Here is a 15,139-nt window from a genome sequence, read left to right on the forward strand (position 1 = left end):
TGGAAAAGAAAAATAATTTAGCGACGAGAGGAGCTGGATAATCAGCGCCGCCCGGTTATGAAAGCGTTAAGACGACGGCTGCGCTGCTCGGGAACAATGTGCTCGTACTTTGCAAAATTGCGTGACCCCACTGCTAATGCGGACGCTGTTTGGGCCCATTTGTAATAATGAGCCACAACAGGAGAAGAGGCAAAGCGGGCTCGGCCCCTACACTCAAATAAATATCGCGTATGAACTCAAAGGGAATCTTTAACCTGTGATTGCTTGTAATAGAAACTGTTTGTCAAAGTAATTGCGGTGTACGTATGAGATATACATTTTAATTTTATGCTCACATATATTACACAGGTATCCTGTATATATATAGCTTGTAATCCTTGTATGTATTATGTGCATGTATGTGTGTGTTTTGTTTTTATAGCAAACCCCAGCGATCCAATTTCGATTCCCGCTCATGACCAAATAACGGTGCCGAATATCTCAACTGGTCCTGGGCCTCCCCCAGGTCGACTCAGCCTTAATTGAGTACCTGGGGTGGCGTATAAACATCAGCACAGGGGGTACAAAGATGACCTGGCAATGGTGCTGGCCAGCCACCTCCTCGTGTGCCATGCTGGCCTTAATAGTTGCTCGCTAACAACACCTGTCCTAACATTCTGTTATTGAGCAGACAGAACATGATTTAACAGGGAAGCCACCCATACACAGGAGTATTTAGTGGTCACTAAGCCATCATTTGGCCATTCCGAATAGTCCATCAGGTGTCGCGATCCATTGCCCCTAGGCAGGCCTCATGGATAGGCCAGCCCGCAGGGTTATATGCTGTGTATATTTATTTCGTTATACGTATGTGTGTTATAATAAGACGAGTAGTCACAAACCTTTGAGCACGGGACACTGAATGTATGCTCTTGCGCGTGCCGTATATTTCATCTCTTGAAATTATTATTTCAATCATGAATGTGGTGGGGGCTGTTTTTTTTCAAGTACACAATTAACAAGTGGAGATGGGAACCTTGAAATGAGTATCATTTAGGTTGCCCTGACATTGTAACATCTCAATCTAAAACCCTTTTCGACTTGCCTACAAATAAAAAATAACATATGCACACGTGCGTCTATGTGTACAGACATATACGGTGGCACTAAGCACACTGCGTATCTCTGTATGTTGGGGCACACACACCAATGAAATGTAAAATAAGTTACCCATATAGCGTTCGCCAGTATCGATAGAAAGTGTGCCCCCCTTTAATGTCTTAAAATTGGACTTGCCCAATTGGCTGCCCCCCACAACCGCTCGCAGTGGAATCCTCTGGGCATCTGTTTCAGTGAAGCAGTAAATTAATCAATTCCTTTATTCAACCAAGTGAGAGCCCATGTGAAACGTGTCTCTGTTGCGAAGCAAACTTCACGTGTGTGTGTGTATATATGTACACACAAAACAATGATAAAGATCACCGTTTGTAGCCTTGAACATAATTGTCGGGGCGAATGGTGTTAGCGAGCGGCTGCTTTGGCCTTCCCAGTGCTGATGTCAACCGAGGTGAAGTCGACGACGATTCCAGATCATCTTTACTGATGTTAGCTCTGGCCGGGTATCAAAATCGGTATTGCAGTGCACTAACCAGTACATCACCGCTCCCCACATGCCCCCCATACATCCTAAACAGACTTTTGGGGCAAGTGCTGTATGCGAGCACCTCCGAAGGCCGACACGTCACACGCACACACGATACAACACACGTGTGGCCTGCACGAACGATGTACAAATAGGGCACGGTATAATTTGTAATGCAGAGAAACATTTCAGTAACCACCGAGTGCATTTTGCCGTGGCAGAGAACAAAAGGAAATTCGCTGCCGTATTAAAATGGACGGCGAAGGCAAAACATAACATCTGCCAAAATTGGCCTCCTGCCCATTACGACATTATTTATGATTGGGCAACTGTGTTGCTAAAACATGATCAATCAACGGCAAATGACTGCGTACCAGTGGCCAGGTGTGTCAGGAGAAGAGTCTGCTTTTCAGACATGGGTAATTAAGCCGGAGCAGGGTGGGGTGGGGGGAAATGCCGGTTTGCGTTCCCCTTGATCTGCCTTAATTAATCATCTGTACAGATACCTGTAATTACGCGCAATTTGTCAACTATTACGTGGAAAATTGCCCATCTTTTGATCGCGCGAGGACGCGGGAAGCAGCGTAATGATAGAAAATGGGCCCTCAGGAGCTGGAGGGCCGCACAGAGTTGCCCCCCTCGCTCTCTGCACGCGCATTTAAATCGCGGGTAGCCCCCCCCCGCCCCGCCCCCCCCCCCCCGGTATTAGCATGCGAATTTGCCTCGCACAACGAGACCCCGCATTTTCAAGACGACAAATTGCGTCGTGATTTGAAAGCGTCTTGGAAGTGATGGGCATGGCTGTGTGTATGTATGCGTACACGCGTGTGTATGTATATGGGGAGCGGTGGTGTAGCGGTTAGCGCGCTGTGTTGTGAACCCAGCGACCCGAGTTCGATTCCCGCTCACGGCCAACACCGGTGACGTTTATCTGAACCGGTCTTGGGCCTCCCCTAGGTCGAGGGAGACAAAGGCGGCCAGGCGTGGTGTTGGCCACCCACCCCCATCGTGTGCCGTGCTCGCCTACAGCACTTGCCCCAAAAGTTCATGTTGGCTCTACGGAGGATTTGTTTTTACTTTGTGCGTGTGTCTGTGTGTATGTTCCGTGTCCTGTCCGTGCCCTGCAGGTTACTCCAAGCACCTCCGTCGTCGCCTCAAACACTTTGATGTCCTGCAGAACCTGCAGATGGGCCGGCTCTGTGACATCAAAGGTCAGGACGGGGCGACGACGTTGGGACTCGCGGCGCGGGCTTTGTAATGCGAGCAGCTGCCATTAAAATAATTGCGGCACGTTTAATTCGCTCAAAAGACATGTTGATAATAATTAAATATGTGAAGGGTGTGCAGCGCTTTGTTAATCCACTGCTGGAAGCAGGGCCCCCCACAACCGCGTCGCACCTCCGATTAGCACGGTTGGGGCTACGTACGGCGAGAAAAAAGTTCCATGTACACACACACATACACACACACACACACATACACACACACATACACACACACACATACACACACACACATACACACAACAACAACAACAACAACCGCCATTCGCCACTAAGTGGCGGTGACGTCACCACGATGCTTGTGCCAGGCCAAGTGCACCTTGAGGCCACGTGAAGTGTCGAAAGCCCGCTGGCAGGAGGTCACGGGGCAGACCCAGGTGCCACTGGTCGACTGACCGAGATGACCGAGATGACTGGCTGATGCACCACCTGTGCCCCCTACTGTGCCAACTTGCTGTGCTTTAGCCACCCGGCGCTCCGCTCGTTGTTGTGAGCGTCGCTCCTCCGCCCTCCGTTGTTGTTGGAGGGCGACTGCCTCCAACTGCCCAGTAGCGTCCTTCACGAGCCTCCTCCACTGAGGCCGATCTTGACACCGCTGGTACCAGTCATCGGCAAGTCCACTCAGCTCCACGTCCTCCTGTACCACATCACTCCATCTCCTCTCCAGCCCGCGCCGCGCCCGTCTAGCCCCCTCGATCCGGCCGAACAAAAGCTGTTTAGGCATGCGGTGGCTGGGCATGCGGGCTACATGACCCAGCCAACGCAGCCTTGCCTGCCGGAGGAGCTCACTGATGGGACTTTGCCCAGATCTTTCAAGGATTTGTGAGCTCCTCACACAATCCAGCCTGGTTAAACCCAGGATGGATCGTAGGCAGGCCAGCCTAAATGTTTCCAACCGGCGAAGATGCTCCACCAGGGGGGTCCACGTCTCGCAAGCGTAGAGAAGGGAGGGAATGACCGTGGCCGAGAAGACCTGAAGCTTCGTGCGGAGCGACAGACCAGGTAGCTTCCACACAGCGTTACGCAACCGATGAAAAGATATTGCCGCTCGACTGATTCGGAGTGAGACCTCTGCTGATAGACTGGAGCCGGTCATAAGCACACTGCCCAGGTATGGGAAACTCTCCACTCTCTCCACAACTGCCCCATCACCAATTGGGAGTTGTGGGGGTGGAGTGTCCGATGGTACAAAATACCCAGGCAGGTGCTTGGTTTTGGTGGGGCTGATGGTAAGGCCCCACCTCTTAGTGGCACGCTCCAGTCTCAGCAGCAGCGCCTCCAACTCCTCTTCTGAATGAGCAGCTATTACCAAATCATCGGCATACATAACGTGGTTGACCAATAGGGAGCCATCCCTTGATCGCACCCGGGCGTCGATCAGCCTCCCATTATATCTGTACCAAACGGAAATTCCCCCGGTACAGCTATTGAAGGCTTCACGAACTACGCGGTCAAAATAGATGTTAAATAATGTGGGAGCCAGAGGACATCCCTGTCGCACCCCAAGGTGTACAGGGAAAGGCTCCGACTCCCGGCCACGTAGTTTTACCCGGGCCCGCTCACCATCATGAAGGTCCTTAATGATCGTGAGCAGAGGGTCAGGGACTCCGAAAGCACGAAGAACAACCCAGAGTCCAGTCCTACTGATGGTATCATAGGCCTTGACCAGGTCAATAAAGCAGAGATGTAGGTCTTTTTGGAATTCCCTACACCTCTGCTGTAGCAGACGGACAGAAAATATGGCATCTGTGCAGGACCGCCCTTTCCTGAAACCGCATTGGGGCTCCGCAAGCCCCTCCTCAGCGTGCCTAGCAAGGCGATGTTGAATAATCCTTGCCAGGACCTTACCCGGCACACTGAGGAGTGAGATGCCCCTGTAGTTGTTACAGTCTGTGCGGTCCCCCTTCTTAAAGAGGGGGACCACCAGGGCATCCTTCCAGTCCTGCGGAACCCGTCCAGTGGTCCAGACTGTTGTTATGATGTCATATAGGGCAGTCTGTGCACAAACGCCACCCTCCCTCAGCATTTCGCTTGGGAGATCATCTCTGCCCGGTGCCTTCCCTGGTCTCAGACTCCGGATCGCCCTCAGTACTTCCTCAACAGCTGGAACCTCAGCCAGCCACTCACAGGGGGTGACCTCTTCCAATATTTGAGGCACCGCAGCCTCAGCAGGGTTATCCCCACTTTGTGCCATGATGTTTTCCTGGCTGAGAGAATTTCCCTCCCCCAGGACCTCACAGAAATGCTCAGCAAATCTGCAAACCTGTTCCTGGGGGTCGGAGATTGGATCACCGTTTTTTCCTCTAATGATGGTAATAGGTGTGGCGCTGCAGGTTACTTTTTTGATGGAGTTAAATAGTGATTTGTGATCACGGGCCACTGAGGCAGACTCCATCTCCTCAGCAACCCGCGACCACCACCCATCCTTACAACGCCTTACGGCTCTCCGAACTTCCGAGCGAAGGCTGCGGTAAACCTCCTCATTCTCTGACGTGGGATGCTGTAGGCGATGAGAGTGGGCCTGTCGCTTTTTCTCAATTAACCTGAACACCTCCTCTGTCAGCCAGGGTTTCTGGGGAGGTCTGGACCGCGTACCCAAAGCAGCCATTGCAGCTGCATGAGTCACAGTCCTAAACCTCGCCCATTTACCCTCGACATCAGGTGGAGTGGGGGACGATGCCAACCCCAGCTGCAAGCGATGATGAAATTCTCGCTTGCAACTTTCATCAGCTAACTGAGACCAGGCCACTTTTGGTTGGAATGGGATCCTGGGTGTACACCCACCACCGGAGTGGAAGAAAGGCAGGCGCATCTTACAGATGACTAGTCGATGGTCAGAGGACAGATCAGCTCCACGGTAGGTCCTGGTGTCAAGGACATGGGTTCGCATCCGCTGGTCCGTCACTATGTAGTCCAGCAGATGTTCTTGCTTGGACCCGGCATGTATCCATGATGTTGTGTGGATGCGCCGATGCCGGAAGAGCGTGTTGGTAATTACAAGCCCATGGGCTGCACAAAAATCTAGCAGCCTCCTACCGTTATTATTGAGCTGATCTGGCCCATGCCTTCCAATCACTCCAGACCAGGTGTCAGCATCATGACCAACACATACACACACACACATACACACACACACATACACACACACACATACACACACATACACACACATACACACACATACACACACACACATACACACACACACACATACACACACACACACGCACACACACATACACACACACACACACGCACACACACACATACACACACACACACACGCACACACACACACATACACACGCACACACACACACATACACACACATACACACACATACACACACACATACACACACACACACATACACACACACACACATACACACACACACACATACACACACACACATACACACACACATACACACACACGCACACACACACACGCACGCACACACACACACACGCGCGCGCGCGCACGCACGCACGCACGCACACACACACACGCTGGTCGTGAGGCCTGTTTGACCATTCTTCACCACAATGGTCGGTGTGAGTTGATGAAGTGGTAAGGAGGCCCGAGACTGGTTCCCATATCACTCACTACTGACGTTAGCCGTGGCTGTGAGTCAGGAATCTAACTCAGATGGAACATGACACGGTTTCCTTCTCTTCATGTGGGCGTATTTGTGTTGCTGTGGGAGCGGTAGTGCAGTGGTTAGCACACTGCGCTAGGAATCGATGTGAATCCAATTCCCGGCCACAGCTGGCATCGGCGGTAATTATCTGAACCGTTCGTGGGTCTCCCCTAGGTTGACTCGGCCTTAAATGAGTACTTGGCACGGTGTGTAAATATCAGCAGCGGGGAGAGAGAAAGGCGACCAGGTGGGGTGCTAGCCACACAAACCCCCTCGTGTGCTTCATTGGTACTTGCTGATGGCAATATTAACGCAATACAGCGGACCTTTGCCTTCACCTGTGTGGCAGATCCCAATGTGGACGTGATCTACGTGAGCCCCGTGCCGCTGAGCGACGAGGTCCTGCACTACTATGAGCGGCTGCTGGGGCTGTCGGCATCCGGAGGGGACGGGGCGGGCCGCTACACCATCATCGTCCCTGACGCTGTGGTCCGCTTTCCCGTGAGTTGTTGATGGCTGTTGGATTGCCACTGGTTGTGTGTTGCAATTCACCGCCACCCACCGGGACCCTGCATAGCGAATCAATGAATCTTCACTGCTGCGTAGGTTCAATTATTCACAGCTGCGTAGGTTCGTTCGCGGTTGTGCTGTGTGGCTCACGATACTGAAGCGTCTACATTTTGAGTCGTCGTCGTCGTAGTCCCCGACGCTACAGGCGACTTGCTTCGCGGGCGATCGATGTGAACTGCCTGCTCTAACGTATGGGATCGGAACATGCCCAGGAAGCATGCGACATTCGGCCAACGTTGGCATGCGGTTGGAACCGTTGGACCGGCGTTGGACCGGCGTTGGCCCGGCGTTGGCCCGGTGTTTATTGGGTGGACACTGACAAAGAAAATGGAAACGAATGCTCGAACGTGCGAAGCACGGAGAGGAGCACGCTTGGAATGACGGTGAGAGAGACGTAGAGGAACAAGTGGGTGAGAGAACAGACGTGCAAGCTAGAGACGTCTTATTTACTGTGAAGAAAAGTACCGTAAGTATGCTTGGACAAGACAAGTCAGATTGGATGATGGCTCATGGACCAGGATAACAACTGTGCGGTAGTCGAAGGATGGAACATACCCAACAGGATATCAATGCAGCAATGAAAATGCAGGTCCTGGGTGGATTGTCACTTTGCAGGTTCGATGACATGAGGATGCCTTCATCCAGAAGTGGATAGGCAATGGCTGCTGTTGATGATATTGAGGTTCACCTATTGTAGAGGCTGAAGCAGATTTTATGCAGCAATGTGTCACTGCTGTGCCAGCAAGTGGTAGATACAGAGGCTCTGTTCCTAATGCTTTCGCAGATAAATTACTACGCACACCGTCTCACCAGGATACCATTAGAAGCAAGAGCTCCTGAAGCCACAAATAAAAAGGTCTGAAGTGTAATGTTTTATCTTAATTTCTTTTCACGTTCTCTTCCCGGTATATTTTAACACAGAGGGTATTTTTGTGAGTGTAGTTAGAGGCAATCATCTCCATCAGGAATTATAAAATGTAATCTTCCTCCTGTCATGTGTCTGTGTGTCTGTTTCTCCTTCGGCACTCACATTAAAATTACATAACCTCTACACCAATCATTCTAAAACCCTTAAACCAATCTTTATAAAACCGTTGAACCAATCGTTCGAAAATCCTTAAACCAATCACTACAAAATCCTTAAACCAATTGCTACAAACCCCCTAAACTGATTACTACAAAACCCCTAAACTGATTGCTACAAAACCCCTAAACTGATTGCTACAAAACCCCTAAACTGATTGCTACAAAACCCCTAAACCGATTGCTACAAAACCCCTAAACTGATTGCTACAAAACCCCTAAACTGATTGCTACAAAACCCCTAAACTGATTGCTACAAAACCCCTAAACTGATTGCTACAAAACCCCTAAACTGATTGCTACAAAACCCCTAAACTGATTGCTACAAAACCCCTAAACTGATTGCTACAAAACCCCTAAACTGATTGCTACAAAACCTCTAAACCGATTTCTACAAAACCCCTAAACTGATTGCTACAAAACCCCTAAACTGATTGCTACAAAACCCCTAAACCGATTGCTACAAAACTCTTAAACAAATCGCGACAAAACCCCTAAAATGATCACTGCAAACCACTAAAATGATCGCTGCAAAACTTTTAAACTCCTAATCCAAACACTATGAACCCCTATTCCAATCATTATAAAGCTCCTCAACCAATCACGATAAAACCCGACATCAATCACTACATAACCTCTAACCCAATCACTACGAATCCCTAATCTAACCATTATAAAACTCCTAAACCAGTCATTATAAAACCCGACACCGATCGCTATAAAACCCCCAGACCAATCACGGCAAACCCCTAAACCAATCGCTACAAACCTCACCGCACAGCTTAACAATACCAGTGCCCAGATCCGCATAGTTTTTGGCGTATATTGACAATGAAATAGGTCAACAAAGTTTGTTTTTCAATAACATAACGTTTTTATGCGTACCAGCACGGTTATCACACACGTGTTATAACACCAGCGCCTGCGCGTTGCCCGCGTGTTGGATCACGGGCGCCTGGGTGTCGCCTGCGCTCATGCCTAACCCGCCCGCGTCTATGTGCGCGTGTTTACATTTCTGCATGTCTCTTTGTAAGCTTACTGCTGGATGAAGCCCTACCCATGCTATGTAGGTGTTCGTGTGACCATATTTGTGTAATTTTATTGACACCGGGCGCAAATATGGGGCGCTTCTTACTGTTTGGAGGATCTTATAATCCGGGGAAATGCGGTAAACATCAGTCTCCTGTTATGCTCAGACTCCTTCTATAGCGAGGAGGTGTAGAACAAAGCATCGATTTACCAATTCATATGAATTAATCTCACATTACCTGCAGCAGCCACTTGTATCTGCAAGAATCAGTATTATTATGTTTGTTTCTATCCACACGATGTCACACCCGACCACACCACCTCGGAAGCAACAGCCCTTCGCTTGGAAGCGAAACCAATTCACCCTTCATGGGACCTCCTTTGCCAGTACCAAAATATAAATATGCTCACCCCGAGCTCTCATTACTCTGATAGTGCATTGTCTTTGAACTGTGCGCCTTTTGGCGTCATCTGGTCGAACACCATATGAGACTAGGCTCTAAAGAAAGCTGTCTCTGGTGTGGACCAATCAGTTTCAAGGACAATGCATACATTATCAGAGTATTGTTTTTTGTTTGCATTTGACTGCAAGTATTGTGGTTAATGTTAACATGATTCCTTGCAAAAGATGTCAATTTTGTTGCCAGAAAAAAGGGGAAAAACCCTATTTGCAATTCAACCTTGTTGCTGCACTGCTTGCAAGCACCCCTACCCCCCGACCCCTCCACCCCCCCAACCCAACCCAACATCTCTGCCACCACCACCACAGCAGCTGCCCCTGTCCCTGGCGAGCCTGCTGGAGTACAGCCCCGGCACGTTGCGGCGCATCCGCGCGCTGGTGAGCGGCCGCGAAGCCTACGTGGTCCCGGGCGGCACCGGCGAGGCCGACCTGGCGGTGGCGGACGAGCTGGGCCTACCCGCGCTGGCGCCCGAGCCCACCGTCGCCCGCCTCTGTGGCTCCAAGTCGGAGGCCCGACGCATCTTCTCCAGCGCCGGCGTGTTCACGCCGCCCGGCGAGGAGCACATCCGGTCGATGCCGCAGGTGAAGGGCGGATGAGCGAGCGGGCGGCCGGGCGGAGGAGCGGGCGAGCGGGCCCCGGTGGTTGATCGATCATAAACAAATGCGTTGCAGATTTTACGGGATTTCTGTGTCACGTGGAAGAATAGTGTTGAGGAAGGCATCCCACTGGGATTTTAGCACACAGCGTTGGTGTACGGTGATTTTTTTCTGCAATATTTTGCTGTCTTTTCTTGGATTTTCTGTTTGCACTTAGTCACATATTCACTTTAAGATGTTTTTTGTTCATGTTTTTGTTTTTTGTTTATTGCGGTTGCACCCGATTCAAGAGCCGAATGGCTCACAGGGCTACACCTAATAAATGAACTTGATCTTGATTGCCCTGCCCTACCTACGGTGTTAAAATCCCTGCCTAATATGGAGTGTGGTGTTGCGAGGCGACGAAGGAAGGACGGATGGGAGGCCGGCATGGGATGGAGGGAGCTTGAGCCGTGGACCTGCACTTGGGCAGAGAACGTTAGAAGACACGGAGAGAGTGTGCCTGAATGCAACCGCATCTCCAGACACTGTGCATAGTAGTTGGATAGATACATGTACACGCTATGTATATAGTATATAGTGTGTGTGTATTTTTTTCTTCGAGGGACAAACCAGCAACTTAGAGACAGAGGCACGAAGGAATGTCTTGAGTCTGGAATTGAACAGGGGCAGGGAGCTGACAGCACAAATGGATAAGGGGGAAAGTAGTTCCAAAACACGGGGGCAGCAAAGGAGAACGCGTGAACTCACACTGATGGGAACATCGACTGCTGGCGGCTTTGGCAGGAAGCCCGTGGTTGCAGGAGCAGGGGGTGCGTCGAGTAGAGAGAGCAGTGTGAGATGAGATGGTAGAGGCAGGCGAGTGCGTGGAGGGGAGTAGAAATGAGAAGAGGTAGGCAGGGGCGAGTCCTTGGTTGCATTTTGAAGATGGTGAGGATGATCTTGAAATTGATCTGGGATTGTATTGGGAGCAAGTGCAGAGATTGGAGGATTGTGCCGATCTCATCCCATTTACAGGTACAAGTGAGTAGTCTGGCCGCCACATTTTGGACTATCATGCCGTGTTGACCGTAGAGGTTGTTTGACCATACTTCACCAAACCAATCCGTGTGGACAGACCTGTTCTCCACCTGAGGATGGCTGCTTGCGTTGTGTCCGAAAAGTCGTGAGAATAATTTAATTATGTTTTATTATTATTTTATTATTTCCCTTCTACGTGATTTTACCGAAAGAACCAAGAAGACCGTGTGGGTTTGTGAACATGGGGGTTCAGTGGGGGGGGAGGGGGGGGGGGGGATCTCAACCAAGACCTGGTCGGATTTGACTCACCAATGACGTTAGTCACAGTCGGGAATCGAACTCGGATTGCCAGGTTCGTCGTGCAGCAGAGCGCTCGATCCCTGTGCCGCCGTTCTTCTACCGCACCGGATTATTATTATTACTACAGTGTAATCACTGTTAATTAGTGGGGGCGTTTACAGTTTGCGGAAACCATGCGCACAGCGGGGTTTCCAGACGTCCATATATTTGCAGAGAATTGGAAAAAAGCGAGGGCAACTTGACTCCCGCTCAAGTGGCGTCAACGAGCGTTCAGGTCATAAATTCCGCGTCCTCGTTTGCACACGGTGGGGGCGGCAGCGCTGTACACGGTGCTCCATTCCTTACGCTGATATATATATAAAAAACAATTCTGGTCTGTTATTGCAATTTGACGACAAAAAAAATTTACCCGTAAAAACAAAGTTTTTCACTATAAATCCTTTATATGCGTGGCGGCTAGAGTCCTCTCGTCCTCTGGCTTGAGATGGCTGCCACCTATGGGTCAGATGATTGCCTGCCACCATTAAGCAATCGGTAATTAAATATCATTTTTTTCCCCTAAAATGTTGAAATTTTTATTTCACGAAAATAAATTGTCACGCACAACGAGTCTGTGTGCAAAATGTCAGCTCGATTGGATCACAGGAAGTGGGTTAAAAAACGACCGAAAGATTTGCACGGTCGTAAGCAAGCAAGCACGCACGCAAGCAAGCAAGCGAACTTAATATAAAGGATTTAAAAAAGACTTAGAATATTGGCAACCCCCGGCAAACGGCACGGTCGGATTGCGCAATGAAAATCAAAAGTTTGAAGGCGCATTCGACGTGATCGACTACGGGAAAACTGGGTCAGTGGCCGACGTTAGTTCAAGTCATTTTGATTTCACCATTAGCACGCACGACTGGGGCAACCATTTCCTTACCGAGGGCCGAAAAAGACTTGAAAATACCTCTTTGGTGAGCCACACGTTTGTCGACAATGTGTGGATTTACCGTATGCTCAGAACTACTTGAAAGACAACCGGTGAATTCACATGTGCGAATATTAGAAACACATATTGTTGGTGCCATCTCGAATATAGTTCACTCAGGTACCCAATTAGTTTGGCTGAGATCCTTGCAGTGATGGATTCATGTCGTCTGTGGATGGGGCTGTATATATGTTGGCACAGTAGGGGGCACAGGTGGTGCATCAGCCAGTCATCTCAGTCATCTCAGTCAGTCGACCCGTGGCACCTGGGTCTGCCCCGTGACCTCCTGCCAGCGGGCGTTCGACACTTCACGTGGCCGCAAGGTGCACATGGCTTGGCACAAGCGTCGTGGTGACGTCACCGCCACTTAGTGGCGAATGGCGGTTGTTGTTGTTGTTATGTTGAAGTTCTTTCGCACCTGACGTAGCCAACCATGCTAATCGGAGGTGGTAGGCCTCCTCTGCCCACGTGCCATACGAATTGAAGACTGTGTGAGCCATATCCGACTCGTGGCCTGTCAGTTCCCCCGTTCTGTTTTAGTAGGAAGAAAAAAAACCTTGTCCCACGCGCCGTCAGCGTGTGCCAGAGACTGTGGCATCCCGACGGAAATTCTGCACCGCACGGCCGCTATTGGTGTTGCGCTGGCACAAGTGAGGGCGAAGTGGCTCGCTGGTGTTCGCTCAAGTTCACCTTAGGATATGCGCAGCAGCAGCAGCAGCAACACCTCCTCATTTAATTAAAGTGCTTTTTACAATGGCAGGATTATTTCCGAGCCGTTGTGTTGACAGCATCCTCGGGCAGGCGTGCTCAAAAAGACGTATAAGAATATTGGTTATCAAGGATAAGCAATAAGACAATTCTCCTGAAGCATTTTCATTTTGCAAAACCGCATTACGGCAGCTTCAGAGTAGAAAGTCAACCTCCGCGCGCATTTCGGTGATGGGTCTTTTCCCGTTGCCAACCTGGTTACGGGGCCCATTTTATTGGGAAACGAGAAACATGGTCCTCCATTCTCGACAATATCGTTTCTTCCCTCCGTGCCCTGCCTCCCGCCACAAGAGCACCGGGGTGACGTCGCAATCAAGTTGCATAGGCGGTGCCACCGCACCAAGGGCCCGCAGGCCAAAGGGGCCGAGGTTGGCCCATGCCGTACACGCGACGCCACCGGTCGCAACGGCAGGAGACGCGCGTGCGGTCAATCACGCGCGAGCGTTGCCGAGCCACCGTGGAGCCTTAACAGGTACGGCTGGCGCGATGGAAAGCTAAACAATGGGGGGGCTCGGTGACATTCCGTTTGATGACTCTGTGAAACAAGTCGTCGAGAACACGCTTGCACGATTGGGATGGGTGCCCTCTCCATAAAGCCTCTTGGTTTACTCTTAAGTGACACAGACCGTAGCTTTGGGGCGTATAGGTTGCACGTGATATTGGCGGAGGGAAAAAATACAAAAACACGCTCAACTATAAACATTCCCCCGTGCCTTTGGGGGTCAATTTGCAAAGGCGTGCATTAACAGGTGCGCTCGCTATTTCTTTTCACACCTTGTTAGCAAGTGCCCATCTGATACACACTATATTTTCCTGCCTCGGGCTGCTCTTCGTACCGATGGCTCACGTGGAATACTATATTGAAAACGCAGCATGAGCACACGCATGGAACACGCGGTGCACACGTGCGTACGTGCGCGCGCACACACGAATGTGCGAGTGCGCGCACGTGCACATGCGTGTGCACACTCCCCCGCGTGTGTCTGTCCGTGTGCGTACACGCGCGAGTGGAAGCGCGCGCGCGAGCGAGCCTCGGACGGCAATAAATTAGAGCATTAGTGACTGTGAAGCGCGATGAATTACAATGTTGATGAAATTAGTAAAAAACAGCTAAGGTGCCAAACTAGATTACTTACAAAACAAATGATTACCAAGTGGCAGCGGAGTGTGCCCATTAGTCACTGCGGCTCTGCCGTACGCAGGGGTTCGCGCACACCACAATGCAGCGGGAGGTTAAACAATATTGCCACACGAGTAATAAATTGAAAACAAATATTCCTCCCAAACACGATGCTGTCTGCACAAGCCGCCATCCTTTAAAAAATCCATTTTGCTCCGCCCGCACTTTTCGGCGGCGTAATATTATTACACAAATTACGCAAACTAATGGCCTGCGACCGATTTTATTGTTTTTGGAATGAATGTGCTCTCGGATCATCTTTGCTAATCTTTCCCGGACGGCAGCGATTTGTTTCCGACGCGGTTCAGGGGGCGGCGCTCGGCTGTGTTGCTTCTCACGCGGGCGCGGAGCGTTCGCATCCCAGATTACAAGCAGCGTGACACAAATAGCCTAGCGGCGGCGCCTCTGTCATCGGGACGAAATAAATAAATAATGCGTGCTTTACCACACGCACCAAAAAAAAAGCCCTCTCTACTTTCCACCCCCCTGCTTCCCTCCCCCGCATTCTCTCTCGCTTTGCTCGTGCTCTGTCTTTGTCTCTCTCTCGTGATTTTGTTGTTGTGAAAGTGGATGATTTCTTTACTGAGCAAATTAAGACCGTACTTACTGCTAAT

The 15,139-nt window shown here is 50.4% G+C and overlaps 1 protein-coding gene across 1 annotated transcript in view; it reads left to right on the plus strand.

The window, feature by feature from the left end:
* IQCH (IQ motif containing H) overlaps positions 1–15,139 on the plus strand; it is a 69,200-nt gene that overhangs the window by 38,946 nt on the left and 15,115 nt on the right. The window contains 3 exon segments of the mRNA XM_061558336.1: positions 2,749–2,832; positions 6,898–7,049; positions 10,000–10,272. Coding sequence (XP_061414320.1) covers positions 2,749–2,832; positions 6,898–7,049; positions 10,000–10,272 — 509 coding nt within the window.

The sequence above is a fragment of the Lethenteron reissneri genome, chromosome 24, assembly GCF_015708825.2.
Source record: "Lethenteron reissneri isolate LAM-NWPU_2019-01 chromosome 24, ASM1570882v1, whole genome shotgun sequence".
NCBI lineage: Eukaryota > Metazoa > Chordata > Hyperoartia > Petromyzontiformes > Petromyzontidae > Lethenteron > Lethenteron reissneri.